This window comes from Dromiciops gliroides, chromosome 2 (assembly GCF_019393635.1).
Source record: "Dromiciops gliroides isolate mDroGli1 chromosome 2, mDroGli1.pri, whole genome shotgun sequence".
NCBI lineage: Eukaryota > Metazoa > Chordata > Mammalia > Microbiotheria > Microbiotheriidae > Dromiciops > Dromiciops gliroides.
In genome coordinates, this window is record NC_057862.1 from 284,094,392 (window position 1) to 284,113,313 (window position 18,922).

The following is an 18,922-nucleotide window of genomic DNA, read 5'->3' on the forward strand; positions in this document are numbered from 1 at the left end:
TATGTGCCCCCCCAGGAGAGAGCAGACCTCTCTATTTTTTTTGGGGGGGGTAACTTAGCAAGTCACACAGCTAGTAAGTGTCAAGTGCCTGAGGTCGGATGGCTGGTGCTTTATCCACTGAACCACCTAGCTGCTCCCTCTATTGTTTTTAACAGGTCAATAAAGAGGTGTTTTACCATATAACCCAATGACAAAAAGGCTATTCATCCAAAATAATTTCCAAGTGCCCAAAATGTGCCAGACACTGGAGTTGCAAAGATAAAAGTGAAATAGTTGCTAATCTCTAAGAGCTTCTATTTTATTTTCCCCCATAAAAACCAAACTATTAGTAGTAGTACTTTTTATAATAGCAAGGCTGAAAACAAAATGGTTGCTCAATTACTCTGGAATTGCTGAGCAAATTGTGGTATATAAATGTAATGTAATTGTGCCATAAACAACAACAAATATGAAGTAGTCAGTGAAACATGGGAATACTTTTATGTAGCTCTCTATACACACAGACACACACTCTTACTCTAACAAAACAGAACACCAAAATAATAATAATTCAGAATGAATGCAATCAAGAGTGTTGGTTCCACAGGACCAATGATTGGTCTTGTCATTAGAGAGGTGGCACACTACAGGGACAGTGGAGTATATGTTACCAGAGTTGTTAAGTGGTTTGGGGTTTTTTTTTTTGTTGTTGTTGTTGTTTTGGGGGAGAAGCAGTTTACAAAGGAGTCTATGGTGAGATGAGATTGGGAATTAACTGTTATAAAAGAAAAAAGCATCAGTAAAATATTCTTTGGAAATTCTGCTACCTCGGTATTTCTCAATAGTCTCTACAGAAAATGTTTTTGATGGCTTTTGCTTTTATACATATTATATATGAATACCCTTCTCCCTTTCTCTGAGCCTGCCCATGTAACAGGCAGTTGATGGCACAGACAATAGCCAAAAGTGTGCATTCAGGAAGACTTGAATTAAAACTCAGTTTCAGAAACTTACTGTGTAATCCCAGGCAAATCATTCTATTTGCCTGTTTCTTCATCCACAAAATGGGGATAATAACAGCAACTACCTACCAGGGTTGGTATGAGGAGCAAATGAAATAATAATTATAAAGAGCTTAGCACAGTACCTGGGACAGAGTAGGAGCTATATGAATATTATTGTTGTTGTTATTGTTATTTCTCCTTGAACCCACCATGGGTCTTCCGTTTCCATTTCACCTGTAATCAATCAAGCATTTATTAAATGCCTACAATGTGCTAAGCATAAGAAAAACAAAAATGTGAAACAGTACCAGGTATAAACAAACATAATAATATCCATATTATACTCTGTGATTTAGGCTTGTTTCCATTACAAGTCATTTCTACCTTGGAGAAGGATGTCTAAACTAGCATGGCCCCCCCTCCTCCCACTCATGACTCTGTCCCAAGATAATTTTAGGTAACATTTATTGGAGAAAGAAAATGAACATTTCAGAATCATTGAGTAACCATCCTATTTCTCCTGAACCACAGCCTTGGAGAAATCAATGGTATTCCTCCCAGAGAATTATATTAATAATCTAAACTTCAACAGAGAAGGAAATTTCCTGAGTTGCTTAGTGCCAACAGACAATCGCTTCAAGAGTGGAGAAAGTAATGACCTTTGAATTGTTTGGTGATCAATATTAATTCACTTCCATAAGGTAAGGTCTTAGCTCTTTCTCTACCTACCTTTCTTAAAAAGGGAAAGTCTGGAAAGGGTTTTAGAAATCATTTTTTTTTTGCAGGACAATGAGGATTAAGTGACTTGCCCAGGGTCACACAGTTAGGAAGTGTTAAGTGTCTGAGGCCAGATTTGAACTCAGGTACTCCTGAATCCAGGGCTGGTGCTTTATCCACTGCACCATCTAGCTGCCCCCCCCCAAAATAATTTTTAAAAGTATTTCTAGAGATACAAAAAATGGTATTTTAATATGCTTCCATACTACCGTGAAGGACACTATATCTGAAATTTTGATTCTTGAGAGATTGTGATGTTTCAAGATTTAAAACTACAAAGCATTTCTGAGACAATATAACTTTGGATTCTTAAAAGTTCAACAGTTTCCCATTTGCAATCCAGCCCACTCTTTTTAAATTTTGACTCAATTCATTATCCATCTTTAGATAACTCAGCTTTATACCTTTATACATGTACATGTGTATACATATACATATGTGCCTATGTACATATCAGTGGGCTGGCTAGCCACTTGAGATGACAGAAAAGGGAGAACACTGAGTTCAAATGAATGAGAAGGAGAAATGAGAATAGAGACAGAGAACCCACCTTGAGTCTAATGTGAAAGAACCACATCAGTGATTACAAGATGACAATCACTGGCTCACTAAATACTATCTGAAAAGAATACAATCTATTATAAGGGTTTTAGAATCTGAAAGATAACACCAATATGCAAGGAAGTTCACCAGTCAATTCTTTTTTGATTTTTGGAGTTAATATCTACGTAATCTATCCAAAAATGGTCCAGTGAATCTTAATGTATATATTGTTTATTATTTTCAACAACATATTAGTAGATTGGATAATAAACATTACTTTTAAACATTCTCTTAACCAAAAATATAACAAATATTTACAATCACTCAGTAAAAATACAAAAAGCATACAGAGGCACTGTCTTTCTAAAAGACATAAGTGTAAGAGGTATCAAAAAATAGGAGACAAACATTGCTTGTTACAGAATACATTACAATCACTGAATTGTGCAGTACAGTTGCTATTGGAATATTATTTCAACTGTGCAGGTATTTTTTGCCAATAATCTCACATATTTAGAATTTATAATACCAAGTTAAACTGCATTCCATGTGTATCAAAAATAAAGACAGCCATAAAAAGCACAACCTAAGCTAAAGCTGAACTGGGTGTTCAAGTTTTAATTTTTAAATATATTGGGAAGCTTTTCTAAACAGAATATCCCTTTTCTCCCAATTAGTTTAAGTTAATGGATTGTTCAAACTATTTCTAATGCTCAATAAAGCTTGAAATGGCAACAAAATTTTTATCAGTTCATTGCAATTAAATTGCTTTTAAGATAAAGGAAATTAGAATGCTTTCCCTCCATTCTTGATTTGGGAGGAAATGTTTTACAAGGACCTAAACAATCCTGCAAGTGAGGGGATCTACATAATTACAAGGAGGCCTTAGGTTCATGTTCAAAAGCTAGGTAGAGTCATCCCTAAGTCCATCTATTCTAAAATTCTGAGCTTTAAGATTAGCACATTATTAAATTTACTTTGCAATTTAACACTCTCTGCTAAAATTCATATCAATCATTTTTTCCAAATATAGAGCATCCACTTTTATTGAAAGTAAATGTGCAGAAAAAAAATGAACACTAATTATATTAATCATAAATTAAGATGCTCTTTGGAATTATTTATTTTCCTTAAACTTATATTTTTAAGAAACTATTTGGTTGAAATTAAATTGCTTTCTTGGCCCCATTTGGCACATCAGGGATTTTTATAGCACTTCCTCTAGATACCAGTGCTCTAGTGGAGTGAGAAGGGAAGGGAGAGGCATATTTATCTCTTGACTGAAGTTAGGAAGTTAGAAAAAGTCAAAAGAAACTAGACGGGGGGGTATAAGACAAACAAGGTCAGTGGCTTCTCTCAATATGGCTTTGTAACCAAACAAGAAAGTGAAAAATTGTAAACCAATTTAATACCTACAATCAAACTCAACAAAAAGGTAGTAATTATTTCTCAAACCCACACAACCACAATACAGTTACCTGTTGTGATCATTGGAATCCCTAACATGCACAGCTGGGCAAGGCAGCAGCCAGCCACCCTGAATCAGAAGCACTGAAAAAGCAACCTGCTTCTCAGTTCCTTTCATGTGACTATCTTGTTTTACATAAAATACAAAGGTATTTTATATTCAGGTAAAATGCCTACTCAGATTTCCTATCACATGAAAAAAAACCTGCTAAATAAGAAAAAGAGATTTTATAAACCTCAGGTCTAACTTGGGCAATGGATATAAAACAGCTTACTGAATATTGAACCCCAATTAAACAAGACACTTGCAGGAAAAACACAGCTTTGTTTGTTGTTAACTATGGCAAGTGGTCCACAAAGTAGGAGCAAAAAAGGTCTGGGAAAGAAAAACTATTCCTCTTTTCAGCTGTACATAATACAGCTTCCTGATTAAATATTAATTCTTTACAAGTCAGATGACTACAATATGGTTTTAAATCATGTAACTTATTTCCCATATTACTTTTAATGTTATTCCTAACCCACTAGAGCAAAAAAGCTGTTATGTCAAGTTCTTACTGCAGAATTCTTCACTCGGAGAAAGAAATATGTGAGCTTCAGGTATCAGCTATGATTTCTGCAAAATATTTTTTAGGCATGAATTTTTTTGTTGCTTTTCTTAAGATTAACTGTAAGCCCTACAGAGGGAAAAAGGCAAATGTCACTGCTAGAATTGTGTACTGACTTGGGGCTCTGAGAGGAAGGAATAGAAAGGAAGAAGAGAAAAAGATAGTCCTACTGAGAATAACATTTATAAAAGAAGTCACGGATGAAAACAAGGTTGACAACACACACTCAAATATGAACCAATTTCTGCCCAAAGTTCATTTGGGTAATGCACATAATTGGCTTTGGAATTATTTTTTTTGGTACTCATGTAACTTTCTGAATGTTATTTTACTTACCTTGCACACTATAAAATTGAAATAATATAAAATAACTTTAAAAACGCTTTTAACTTAAGATGTAGAAAATGTTTCACCCAGCTTGTAAAAAACATTAAAAATCTAACCCACCTTGTAAATGAGGTCACAGAAATGTACAATTACATGTTCAAATCTATATTAACACATTCATGTCCAATCAAATCATTGGAATGGATCTTTGAGTGCTACACTGGGAAAGAACAATCATGTTCATTTTTACACCCCTGTGTTCGGGTCTCCCCTTTCTCTCACCAAAAATAAATGAGCATATACTTTGGTTGGCGAAATATTTAAAATAGGCCACCTGAGAGTGGGGCTGCTGCCATATACGCACACATACCAGTAAAATGTAACCCAATGATAATTGGAAATTATCAGAAATAGGTAAAAATGCAGCAATTCCATTTCACAAATATTTTTATAGCACTCAGTGGCTTAGTAAATAATATTTCCCCTCTGCTTCCCTGTAGGTACTCCAAGTGATTCGCTAGAATCAAAAACCCAATTTAAATCTATGACCTACTTGTTTTATACTCCCAGTTAAAGCGTACAGAATGGGCCAAAAGTCACAAAGGGGTTGTTATGTTTTAATTTTTTTTTTTTTTGGCGGGGCAATGGGGGTTAAGTGACTTGCCCAGGATCACACAGCTAGTGTCAAGTGTCTGAGGCCGGATTTGAACTCAGGTACTCCTGAATCCAGGGCCGGTGCTTTATCCACTGCACCACCTAGCCGCCCCCGGTGTGATGTTTTAATAACTTTTGAAAATTATTTTTTCTTTATTTTTTTGCCATTTACAAGATGTGATTTTTCACACATAATGTAAATTCATTTCCTATATATACTGTATATGATGCTACGGTATTGTAAATAAACAACAAAAAATAAAGGAATTAAATATTCGTGACTTTTGGCCCACCCTGTATTTGCCAGGCTGCTTTTTACCTTCAAAAACAGCAGAGTTCTATCTAATAAAGCTTAAAGCATTTTAGTCATAGAGATGAGTTTCGTGCATTTGAGCACCTAAATTTTAATAATTTAGGGGTCTCTAAGACTTCAAGGTAATGACTTCTGCCCCCATCAGAACCTAAGTTTCTTGAGAGTTAGTGATTGTTTTATTCATTGTATCTGTATCCCCAGAGCCCAGCTCAGTGCTTGGCACACAGTAGGCATTTAATAAGTATTTACTTATCGATTCATACTTTGATTCTTTCTTTAAAAGACAACTTCACCGAAGTTTTCAACTGGGACTATAAAAGGGCAACATTTCACTGACCGATGTTCACAAACAAAAAACTTCCCATTCCACTCAGCGTATACTTTACATAAATTCTAGTATGTTATGCATATAACCATGCTGTAATCTGTAGTCCTTGGCTTTTTCCTCGGGTAACACAAGCTTGCTTTAAAGGACACTTGTTTGGTTATCCTAAGAATAGTTTATGTAAGTCTAAAATTTTTATTTCCTTCTAAACATAGACAGTAGCCAACCAGAGCGTAACACTCAAACGCAAATAAAGAAAACTCCACAAACTCTCAGTTAATAAATTATGATTCAAACACCATTGCAAAGTCCTTGGTTTTTGGCAGAAGTTTTGACTTTGTGCATGAATATGGACATGAAAATAATTCTGTCCAATAGGTCCATGAAATTAACATTCTTGGCTGGAAAACCATAATGCTACCTTAAAATAACTTTCAAGGGAAATCCATAGAAATACTATATAATACTAAACATGATTTTCCACACTGTAAGTGGTTCTCATAACTGATTATCCCAATGAAGGCCTAGTGTGTAGACAGACACTTATAACACTTATAGAAATGTACAGTGTCAGTGAGTTTTGCAGAGTGGATGCTCTGTCACATGTTAAGTATGGATTTCACAGGCTGTTGAGACTACATGCAAGAGAGGCACAATTCAGCCAGATCCACCTCACTGGTCATAACACAGGCACTAAAAACTTAGTGTAGTAGCAGCGAGCTGTCAGCATTGGCTAACAGAATTCTTATGGTCCTTCTTCCCAAAGTACTTCGATTTGAACTTGTTTTCAAGATGACTTCCTCAAAGGCTAGACTGCTGAAACTTGCTCATTTTCTGAAAGCGAGAAAAAAAAAGTTGGTTTTAAATAATTAGCATATATTTTTCTTTAAAACTATAATAATGAAAATAAGCCAACCTCCTCTTATATGATTTCAACATTAATAACCTTTAATAAAGGCCCAGATCTCATCATTACTATCATTATGCTTAGAAAAAAACACAAAAATAGTTTTTAAAAAAGTAGACCATTTCTACACTTACACTTGGACAAAGTCTACAGTGGAAACCAGCCAAGAGGTTTTTTGTGAGGCAACTTGGGTTAAGTGACTTGCCTAGGGTCACACAGCTAGTAAGTGTAAAATGTCTGAGGCTGGATTTGAACTCCGGTCCTCCTGAATCCAGGGCCGGTACTCTATCCACTGTGCCACCTAGCTGCCTCCAAGAGTTTTAATACTAAAGAAAATTATACATAACATTTATTTTCAAAGATGAACATTTTGAAAAATTCATACTTAAGGCTTATTCACTGGGGAATGGAGAGAGATTTGCCAGGTTCAGGAGATAAAGGTGATGACTTATAGCTGGAACAGCCTATTGCAACATAATTATGATGAATAACAATAATAATAATAATATTAAGTAATAGCTGTTAGTGTTTATATTCGCACCTCTGTGTTAGGCACTGTGTTGAGTGCTTTGCAAATATTATCTCCTTAGATTCTCACAACAACCCTGGGAGGGAGATGCTGGTGTCATACCAATATTACAGTCAAGGAAATTGAGGCAAATAGCAATTAAGTGACTTGCCCTGAGTCAGGCAGCTAGTAAATGTCCAAGTTCACAATCGAATGCAAGTTCTTCTGATTGAAGGCCCAGTGACACCTAGCTGCCTCCCAACATATAGTGAAGTCAATAATTGTGTAACACAGAAAAATAAATTTTAATAATTAATGTTTAAGGTTCTTATAACATAACAATACTAATATAGCAAGTCAATGTCTCATTTTTGTAATACAAAACTTTGAAATGACTACTCCCTAAACCAGCACCTTAGTATGAACACCACTTAAGAAAAAGGTAACGGCATTTTGTTTAAGCCCTGATATCAGCTTGTCGTCTCCATATATAAATGCTACAAGAGTTTGACATCGTTTGCAGAGGCTTTAAAATACGTTTCAAAATCAGTTTATAAAGCTTATACCAATGAAAAATTAAAGCAGAAAAATCATATAGCTGTGAGACATGATTTATTTGCAAAGAAATTTAATAGTAATCAAAGGTATTTTGTCAACATACCATCTGCTTCACTATCTGCATCAGTCACATCGGCTAGTTTAGGATGGGATGGTTGCAGATTATGCCACTGCGGCTGAGATAGGATCTTCGATGAAATACAGGCCACAGGTTCACTAACGAGAGAGGCTGATGACAGTCTAGAGAGGTTGCTATGTATCATCTTTGACCTCTGTACTGCCACACTATAGTCTGGAGGTTTTAAGTGTGGGTGGTGGGGTGGTCCTTCTTTTATGTCCGCTAAAGAAATCCCCATGTATCCTGGTGGGGTGGGAGGTGGCTCCCTATACCTATCGTCCTTCTTAGGTGAGGTGACACAGTACACTGGCATAAAAAATAAGCAATGGAAATGTTAATGAGGAAATAAGATTTGAAAAAAAAAACAAACTTAAAGAAAAGCAAAATGTTACAATGGAAAAAAATGATTAAAAAGGCAAATGAAAAAACCTCAGTAATATAATGATAGTGGCAAACTTCTGTTTTTAATTTTTAAAAACCATCTCGTTCAAAACTATATTATATACCTACTAAAAAGGAGCTACACTAATTTTTATCATAGTAGGTAGAATAATCAAGATCTACAAGAGATTATATCCATGACAAACCTCCTCCATTGAAAACTTGGGTCACATTTGACCCTGGTTTCAAAAATGTCCTCTGATAATAAGATATTTAAAGAAAACCTTCTGGCATTAAAAAACTGAAAGCAATGTACACCTCTCAGTTATCAGTATCTTTCAATTAAATTGAATACTGTAATGAAGATTTTTATCAAGAGTAACATAAAAGACATGAAAGAAGTATACTAAAATCGGTAAATCAATATAGCATTTCTCACAAAATTGGTTGTTTCTGCACTTGTATAATTAAATATATTTGCATGAACAGTGGAAGATGAAATTCCCATAAAATAATGTAAATTCCACCACCACCCCAAGACAAAATATGCTATTTGTACTCATTCTCTCAGATAACATAGTGAATGTCACATATCACATACATGGCCTCTGATAAACATAATACAGATGGGGTCCCAATATGCTCTTCTATGTAACTGTTTCATTCCAAAAAAGATCCTTCCACTTTCTGATAATGTTCAGAGAAAAACAAATGAATAATTTCATATTTTTATTAGAAAAATAATCATCAGCTAATAAATTTCCTCAAGTCTATAATCTCCATACAGTATCAAGTGAGCTTTGCATACTGAATGCTCTATATCAAAGCTTCAGAAAGGAAGGTAAAATTGTCAGACTAGAAGCACAGAAGAACACAGGGATTAAGTCCAAAGCACAGAACCAAATTTTTAAAAAGGGCATGTAAAGCAGTTAGTCACTTAGAGGGACCAAAAGAACTAATCATTTATATAGCAGTAAGGAAAAGATAATGGATAACTGAAATATCAAAATGAACATATAAGTTCTTTCTTGATTAGTTGAACAGAGAAGTGTCAATAATTATATTTATATTTAGACAATCCTTCCCTATCCAATCCTCACCCAGGGGAGAAAAGAAATTAAATATTTAATCAAATCAAATACTGAATATCGACTATATTGCAGGGCATCTTATTCAAAACCAATTATTAGTGAAATGAACTTAGAGATGTAAGTCCTTCACTAAATTACTTCATCAACTTGCTGAGGCTGACAATAGAACATTTTCTAATGCTTTCCAGAAAACATCTTAAGTCAAGGACTTTATATCGATTTCTTTAGGGAGGTTATTTCATATTTGGACCCTGAGAAAATATATTTAACTGTTCAATTTTATATCTCAGAGGTATAGAGCACTGTTCTAAGAACTAAAATAGAAGGTTCATAAAGGCTTGAATTCATCTCATCCTTTTAAAGCACTGGGTATTTTTTTTTACAAGAATTAAATAAATATAAACATCATGAGAGTAAAGATTGCTTCATTCTTTGGCTTTTTGTACGTATCATTTAACACAGTGCCTGTGGCTCTCAGAAGGTACCTGACAAATGTCTGTTGACTGATCTCAGTGGAATCAGGTTCCAAAAATGAGGCAACTTTAAAGAAGAAAAGATGGGACATGTCACAAAGGAACACTTCTCCTGAAGGCTGTTTTCTGGAATGAAGTATAAATGTCTCATTGGCTAGGAATCTAGTGCCAGTTTTCCTGTATTTCATGACTTTGGGGGGGGGGGGGTGTTGGGGAGCTGCTTTTTGTATTAGATGCCAACACTGCTTTTCACTGGACAGTTCTGGATGCCTGTTCCCCTCCAGCACAATCAATCTGATCTGCCATAAAAGTTTAAGAATATCTAAAAGTTTAAGATAAAGCAAGATTGCTCTGAGCCACATAAACACTTGCCCCGAGTCACTGAGAAGGTCATAAAAAAGCAAGATTTAATACTTTTATGTAAGTATGTCTTAATAAGCTTCAATAAATCCTTACTGAATGAACAGATGAAATACCATGCCTTGTATTCTCTGTTCTCTTTGCATCCTACTAGCAGAATTCAACCTTCATTGCTTATGCAGCATACAATTACAAATATTATATAGAATTCACTGTTTGAGTAGATTAAGCATTAATAGGATTGTCTGCTACAAAAGGGTGGAGGTGAGGAGGGGGTGCTATGGTATTCAAGGATACTTCCTCAGCAGGAGTAAAAGGGGAATGGAAAGCAAGGAGAAGGAGAGATATGACATGCAGGAAAAAACAGTGTATAGCCAAATCCCAAAATAGTAAATTAGTGTAGATTGCATGAGTGATTAGAATGGAATTCTGGTGTAGGCATCAATGTTATATACTCTGCATATGCTATAAACTAGGAGGATGAGTTAAAAATCGTTTTAGGCCTGCTCATCAAGTTTTTTCCTTAAGGAGCCAGAAAGAGCAACATTAAATTCAAGGTTTCTACCATGTGACATGAAGAGAGGGGCTTACTTGAGTAGTTTTGTTGTGTTCACTCATTTCAGTCATGTCTAACTCTTTGTGACCCCGTTTAGGGATATTCTTAGCAAAGATACTGAAGTAGTTTTCCATTTCCTTCTCCAGATCACTTTTCACAGATGAGGAACTGAAGCAAACAGGGTTAAGTGACTTGCACAGGGTCACACAGTAATAAGTATCTGAGGCCAGATTTGAATTCACAAAGATGAGTCTTCCTGACTTCAGACCCGGTACTATCCACTGTGCCACCTACCTTCCCAGTCTCTAGTGCTTAAATCTTAGTGAAGTAATACAAGTTGTTTTCGGGGAAATAACATTCCCTCAATTAAGGCAAATCTACCCCTATTCAATAAACTCCATTGCCTTCCTATTACATCCAGGATCAAATATAAAATCTTCCATTTGTCTTTTAAAGTTTTTTATAACTTTCTGATCTTCTTACACTTTTCTACCTTCTTCCATCACACTCTACACCCCAGTGACGCTAGCCTTCCTGATGCTCCCTGAACAAAACACTCCATCTTTTGGCTGCATTTTTTTCAGTGGCTGTTCTTACCTTCTCTAAGTCACCTTTCGAGATTCCCTTTAATGCTAGTGCATTCCCCCGAGATAATCTCCAATTTATCCTGTCTACAGCTTGTTTGTACTAAGTTGTTTGCATGTAATCTCTTCCACTAGACTGAAATCCTTGAGGGCAGGTACTGGTCTTGTCATTCTAGTGCCTGCCATATAGCAAGAGCTTAATGAATGCCTATAGACTTGACCATATTAAAAAAAAACAAAACAAAACTCCCTTTTTCTTTACCCAATGACACCTTTTGGGGGGGGGGGATGGGACGGGGATAGGGCAATGAGAGTTAAGTGACTTGCCCAGGGTCACACAGCTAGCAAGTGTCAAGTGTCTGAGGCCAGATTTGAACTCAGGTTTTCCTGAATCCAGGGCTGGTACTTTATCCACTGTGTTACCTAGTTGCCCCTGACACCTTTTTTTTTTTCTTTCAATGTTCAGGTCTACTCCAAGAGGACTCTAAAAAATGTTGATATGCAAGGCCAAGAGTGGGAGTGAGTGGAAAAAAACATTTCTACTAACTACAAACAACTCTCATTTGGTATAAAGGTCAAATAAAAACATGAAAATGCAAAAAGAGGAAAGACCTATCAGGGTATTCCTTCTCTATGTTTCAGCAGTGAAGCTACTTTTCTACCTTCAGAGAAACAAGAGGCACCATACAGTATTTAAGGACTGCCATTTTACTTGAAGGGCATTTGCTGGCACATTCCTAAAAGAATCGATGTTTTGGGGCAGTTAGGTGGCGCAGTGGATAAAGCACCGGTCCTGGATTCAGGAGGACCTGAGTTCAAATCCAGCCTCAGACACTTGACACTTACTAGCTGTGTGACCCTGGGCAAGTCACTTAACCCTCATTGCCCCACCAAAAAACAAAAAAAAAGAAAAGAAATGACATCTCAAACTCTTTGACTTTGAAAACTGCAGGCACATAGACACTTGATCCTAACCAACTTATGGGTCTCTTATTAGATAATGAGGGCCTTACCATGCTTTTACATGCTTTCCCCTAATGCTACCCAAATTCTGAAGTGCTACAACATCCAGAGATGTTTGTCAACATCCAGAGAGAAAGATGGAGCCAAAATCTGCTAACATCATCTCCAAATCACTTAACGGAAAGTGCTGCAAAGATAAACACTTACCAATCAAGCCTTTCTCTGTACTGGATGTAACTGTTTTATAAGTGGCATCAGTGTTAGGATGAGAGTCCAAAGCCTCATCTGGCTCTGCAGCGGAATCCTCGACCACTCTTCTTTTCACCGTCCCATAGTTTGTCTCATAGGTGTCTGAGAGAGAGCTTGAGGAAGCCCAGCTTTGCCTTGACTGGACCCATTCTGTACCATCTTTAGGCTGACTATTTGTCTGAGAGTAGCCCTCTGGATACAAATAAGGCTCACAGTTTGTGGGTTCCACTTCAGCGATGGGGACATCCAGATGGGTGTGTCGGTAAGAGTTTAGGAGATCCCAGCTCTTCTGGTTCTGAATATTCTGGAAGTTGTCATGGGAACTACTTGAACATGAAGTCCAACTTCCACGGCCACTATCAGCTGCTTCTATGGTGATGTGTTCATGAGAAATCTCTTCAGTGCTCACAGATGATGAAACAGCTAAACCTTTGACTACAGAAGGCTTTGAGAGTGTCCATCTAAAGAAACAATACACACGTGAACAATAGGCCTTGTTTTTCTGATTAAAAGCCTTTTTCCTTGTTTACTAGTTTAAAAAAATCTTTTCTAATGAATGCATACGTTGCTGTGAGGTGCTAAGCAGCATGTCAAGTACAACTTGTAAACGATAAAATTAACTCACAAAAGTATGATTAGTAAAATTACAAACAATAAAAGCCAATGCTAAACTTTCTAATGGAATTTAGTTTGAATATTAAAAAAGAAAGAAATCTGAAGGATAGCATCACTGATCAAAATGGCATTTCTTAAAACTATATTTGTGTTGCCTTGATAATCAACTTAAAACATTTTTCAAATCAAATGCAAAAATGTAGCTTGTAACTGACTTTTTTCCTCAATAAGTTAATGTAATAAAATTCTGGGTTAGTCTCAGTGATTACAGTATTCAGAAAGAATATAAGAGTTTGGACTCTTTTAGAAATGTTACTAAGCAGTATTTGATTAATATTTTAATCTGTCCTTTAAAAAACAACCACCACCAGATTTTACAGTTAACACCAGTAGTGCATACCCCGTATTATCTGTCCAGTGATTCTTTAACATGTTTTGCTCATTTCAACAACCTGATTGTCCAAAGGGTAAGAAATTTATACTAGATTTTAAAATTTAAAAAAAAAAGAATTTTCACTCTCCTTATTTTTGTAAAATTCAAACACCATTTAGTGTTCCAGGTGACCCACGAACCTAGGACACTGAATTAGCCTTCTTTAAATCTAGTGATGAATATATGACTGTCTCCTACAGCTTCCTGCCTCCTGTCTTGCAGCCAACTCAACATTAATAAAGCAGCTCACCCAACCACATGCTGGTTGTGGTCAGTTGTCACTGGAGGGTGATCCTTCTTTTCTACTGCTCCAACCGAGTCCATGCCGCTAAGAGACTGGGGTAAGCACCGATCCTCCTGTAGAGCTGCAGACATTGAGTCAACAGAACAGTTACTCACGATGCTGGACCTTGATGAAATCTCACTATGGCTTGAGTCTGAGAAGTTTTCGGATTTAGCTGACGGTATATGGGTGTAACCTAAATGAGGAAAGAGAAATATTTATACTAGGAGTAGGGCCTAAGAAACAAAACAACAAAAAAACTCTACTAACAAATGTTTAAAAAACCAAAGCAATTTAGTGAGAATTTATTTACTACTTTATATTATAGAAGAGGAAGGAGAAAAATCTCTCCTTCAAATTGTATCGCAGGGTGAACATTGTCAAGTTCAATTATACGTCAGTAGTAGAAATTCATGATCGAAGAGAGCATTTATTAAAAAATAACCAATCAGGGGCAGCTAGGTGGCGCAGTGGATAGAGCACCAGCCCTGGAGTCAGGAGTACCTGAGTTCAAATTTGGCCTCAGACACTTAACACTTACTAGCTGTGTGACCCTGGGCAAGTCACTTAACCCCAATTGCCTCACTAAAAAAAAAAATAAAAAATAACCATTCAGGGGCAGGTAGGTGGCGAAGTGGATAAAGCACTGGTCCTGGATTCAGGAAGACCTGAGTTTAAATCCGGCCTCAGACACTAGACACTTACTAGCTGTGTGACCCTAGGCAAATCACTTAACCCTCATTGCCCCGCCAAAAAACAAAAACCAAACAAACAAAAAAAAAAAAAAAAAAGAAGAAGAAGAAGAAGAAATAACCATTTCAGATTCTAAAGTGATGGGGTTGGAAAAAAATCAATAGAATTCAAAGAAAAAAAAATCCTCTATGGTAGGCTGGTATTACCTGTACACAGATCAGAAACAACCTTAAGAGTGTAGTGAAAGTGACTTACAGACATAAGAAATGTCCTCCAAACTCTTGGCGCCAGCAGGAATCATTTGTGTTCCAGCCTGGACTCAAAATTCAGAGGTTCAGCCTGGTTAAGGATCTTTCAAATTCAGAACTCAAGTCCTTTTCACTTGAGTTCCTAAAAGCTCTCTGATCACAGGTCTGGTTATGTCTATGGATGACTTGGTAACTTGGGTTTGTTCTGACAGGTACCCCAAAAGGGGATGATTGCAGTTTGTTTTTATGGACCATATGTGGCCACTCCAACATGTCCCAAAAGAGGACGGCTGCTGAGTTCTGTTTTCAAAAATTATACTACATGATTGCAAGTACCTGGAATGTTAGCAGAATTTAAGTCTGACCCATACAACACTGATGGCCACAGTGGGGTCTCTCTGCTTTTTGAGTTTACTCTTAATAATGCCGGCCCAAAAATTAAAGGCCCTGAGCGAGAGTTTTTTTTTCCTTTTGATGGCATTTTTGAATCAACCACATGAGAATCTGAATCTGAACCCTCCCTTCCAAAAAAAAAAAAAAAAAAAGAGGAAAATAGGATTTTTAATAGGACTTTTTGTCCCTCAGATAAAGGTCTATTTTTATGAATACCATGCTTTGTTGTTGTTGTTGCTGCTGCTGCTGCTGTTGTTGTTGTTGCCGGGCAGTGAGGGTTAAGTGACTTGCCCATTTGAACTCAAGTCCTCCTGAATCAAGGGCCAGTGCTTTATCCACTGTGCTACCTAGCTGTCCCATAAAGGTCTATTTTTAAGGAAAAAAGAGACTAATTGATCTGGCTCAAATTAATGGGTTTTTGAGGATAGTTTATTTCAGGTTTTCATAACCCTAGCAATTCAAATATTATGATGGCTTTGTATGTTTAACTTTTAACTGATAGATGCTTGAGTAAGTTTTATTTCAAAATAGGATATTCAAAAGGTGTTTTTGTTAAAAAATTTATGCTGTTTTAACCTTTTTCCTTACTTTAATATTCTATTGCCAGGATTACAAACTTCCACAGCATTCATCTACTTTTTAAATGTCCTATTAATGCTATTTTTAGGCAAACTCAATTTCATACCAAGTGTGACGTATCAGAGCCAACCTTAATGAGGTATCATTTATCTTATTTTCTTCCCTGAAAGGTATGATTACTGTTACAATTAATTTCTTTTTTTTTAAAGTGTTGGGTTTTTTCCTCATTTCCTTTTTATTTTCGGGTTTTGGGGGCGTTGTCTTTTCAATATGAAAAAAATCAGCAAGTTCAACACAAAACAGAAACCTAGGAAGTGGAAGAGGGAAGAGCCCAAGATAGAAATTGCAGGTGTGGAAAGGATGAGAGAAAATGAAGGGAAGATTTGGTACTGGGAAGGGAAGTGTCCTGTTGCCCCTGCTCCCTTCTCTTGGAGGGAATTGATTTTGGGGGAAGGGGAGAGTGTAAGAGAATCAAAATACTCCCCAAATGAGGGACTTCTCTGGAATTTTGGGAGTTGAAGCAATTCTCACATCTCAGATGGGGGAAGGGTGGGTCCCATACAATTAATTTCTAATGAAAACATAAAAAGATGCACCTCCCCACCTTCTAGACCTTGACTTTTACAGGATATACAGAACTGATTTAGTTCTCTAAAAGCTCTCTACTTTCCCCCATACCCTGACAGTCCCTGTCTATCTGCTCTTCTCCACCCCTGGAAGAAGTCCCATACCATTAACTATTCTGATATTGGAAAGATTCTTAGTGCCTCTCCAATCCAGATTCGGTTAGATCCCTTTAACCCTCTTCCTTGAATCTCACAGTATCCCCTCTCCAGAGGCAATTAAGGGCATTAGGCCTCTCATTATGGACTACCTATTCTCTGGTCTTAGTCCCCTGTGCTAGTCTTTGTAATTCTGATCCTTCCCGTTTGTGAGCTCTTGTGACTGCTTGTCCAAGACCTGAGCAGTAAATGCTGGCGTGATTCCTGTAATACCTATGGTCCCTAATCCCTATACTCTCCTGAATCTCACTGCAAATGCATTATTCCATTGTTTTCACCTTTGATTTGTGTAGTACCTTTTTCAGTGGGTCCCTTGGTGTGAATTGTCTGTTTTTACATTTTACTTAACTCTTACCTGGGAGGGCCTGCAGTACACTTGGGCTGTTTTGCCTCAGATAGCCCCTCCTACTTTTCACAAATTTTGAAAGCAGATCTTGCTGACCTCAAGTTTCCTTTAGGCTCCACCCTCTCCAGTATGTAGATGACTTATTCCTTTGCTCACTGGATTTCCAGTTTTCAAAAGCTGATTCCATTTTTCTCACCTCCTTCCTCCAATGCTATAAAGTATCTTGTTCTCAGGTTTTAAGTTTTTAGGACACCAAATATCAGCCAATTGTCTCTGTCTTGCAGGATTAGAGATCTCTCTACTATCCAAACCTAATTAACTATTTCCAGGTGTAGAGCCCTAACCCAGCCACTTTTCTCCTTGATAAAGGATGAGAACCCTAACCACACTCAGGATCATGATTGTATTAAAATTATTGACTTTAGCCTGCAAGAAGATCTTCAAGAAACTGAGATAGAAAACCCAGATTATTCCTGGTACGCTGAGGGTTCCTGTCTCCAAAATGATGCTGGGTATGCTATCACCACCACAGAACGTCATTGCCTTCCTCAGCACAACAGGCTGAATTTGAAGCCCTGACTGGAGCTTGTGAATTAGCAAAGAAAAACCAGTGAACATTTTTACATGGATAGCAGTTATGTGTTTGGGGTGGCACATGATTTCGGGATGTTATGGAAATATAAAGGTTCCTGATGTCCTCTGGCAGTCCCACACATCTAAAGATCGCTCAACTTCCTTTTGTTGCTAGCAGCAGTGACTGTTATTAAATTGCTAGGACATTCCCATGAAGATTCTCCCCATGCCTGGGGTAATGCCCTTGCAGACCTGCATGCCAAACAGGCTGCTCAGAAAACTCCAATCCCTAGTCTGTCTTCCTTTACATCTGCTGGGCCTCACCCCAAATTAACACTGACCCTAGCAGAGCTGGCTATAGTCCAAGAGACCATGTCCTATCCCATCCAAGACAGGCTAAGACTGGAAGGGTGCAAAAAGGATAAATTCTGGACTCTGGTATGGGCCAAATGGATGCCCAATCCTCCACAACTCTTTCCATTGACCTATGATGAAATAGCTTCACTCTTTGAAGTCACTGGAGGCCGGATAAACTGCTTAGTTTAGGCTGCAAATATTGGTGGGAAAATTGAAATGAGCTGCACATGACATTTATCTGCAATGTGAGATCTTACCTAAATAAACCGTAAGCAAGCCCCTAAAACCTCCCCCTGGGAAATTCCTTCACTCCTTTTCAAGTCTGGAGATTGATTCTATTCAGCTTCCACCCTGCTCAGTTATAAGTTTGTATTCGTTATGATTTGCATGTTCTCCCATTGGGTAGAAGCTTTCCCTTGCAGGACAGATATTGCAACAGCTGTAGCCAAGGACTTATCAGAAAGGATTTTTTCCCATCTGGGGAATTCCTAATGAAGTTCACACTGATAGAGGTACTTCTTTTACTGGTACAATTGCCTCCCAATTGTTAGCATCGTGGTAAATGCTTCAACACTTACTTACACAGTGCTTACCATCCCCAATCCTCAGGTCTTGTAGAATGGGATCATTAAGGTTCAGCTTGGCAAGTTTGGATGATTTGGGTCTGCTATGGCCAAAAAGCCCTTCCCCTAGTTCTTCTGAACCTCAAGGCAACCCCTTTTTTTGTGGGGCAATGAGGGTTAAGTGACTTGCCCAGGGTCACACAGCTAGTGTCAAGTGTCTGGGGTCATATTTGAACTTAGGTCCCCCTGAATTCAGGGTCGATGCTTTATCCACTGAGCTAGCTGCCCCCAGGCAACCCCTTTCTTCACTGG

General features: G+C 37.4%; 1 protein-coding gene across 13 annotated transcripts in view; it reads right to left on the bottom strand.

Annotated features, from left to right (window-relative positions):
* Nucleotides 1-5,551: 5,551 nt before the first annotated feature.
* Nucleotides 5,552-18,922, bottom strand: part of RAPGEF6 (Rap guanine nucleotide exchange factor 6) — a 210,147-nt gene continuing 196,776 nt past the window's right edge. For 10 of the 13 annotated variants that reach the window (XM_043990166.1, XM_043990162.1, XM_043990164.1 and 7 more), the window contains 4 exons: nt 14,044-14,272; nt 12,704-13,206; nt 8,074-8,394; nt 5,552-6,831 (listed from right to left, as the gene is read on the bottom strand). In XM_043990166.1, coding sequence (XP_043846101.1) covers nt 6,806-6,831; nt 8,074-8,394; nt 12,704-13,206; nt 14,044-14,272 — 1,079 coding nt within the window. In that variant the 3' untranslated portion in view covers nt 5,552-6,805. The remainder of the gene's footprint in view (nt 6,832-8,073; nt 8,395-12,703; nt 13,207-14,043; nt 14,273-18,922) is intronic. The other 3 variants (XM_043990171.1, XM_043990169.1, XM_043990167.1) reach the window with 2 other exon arrangements.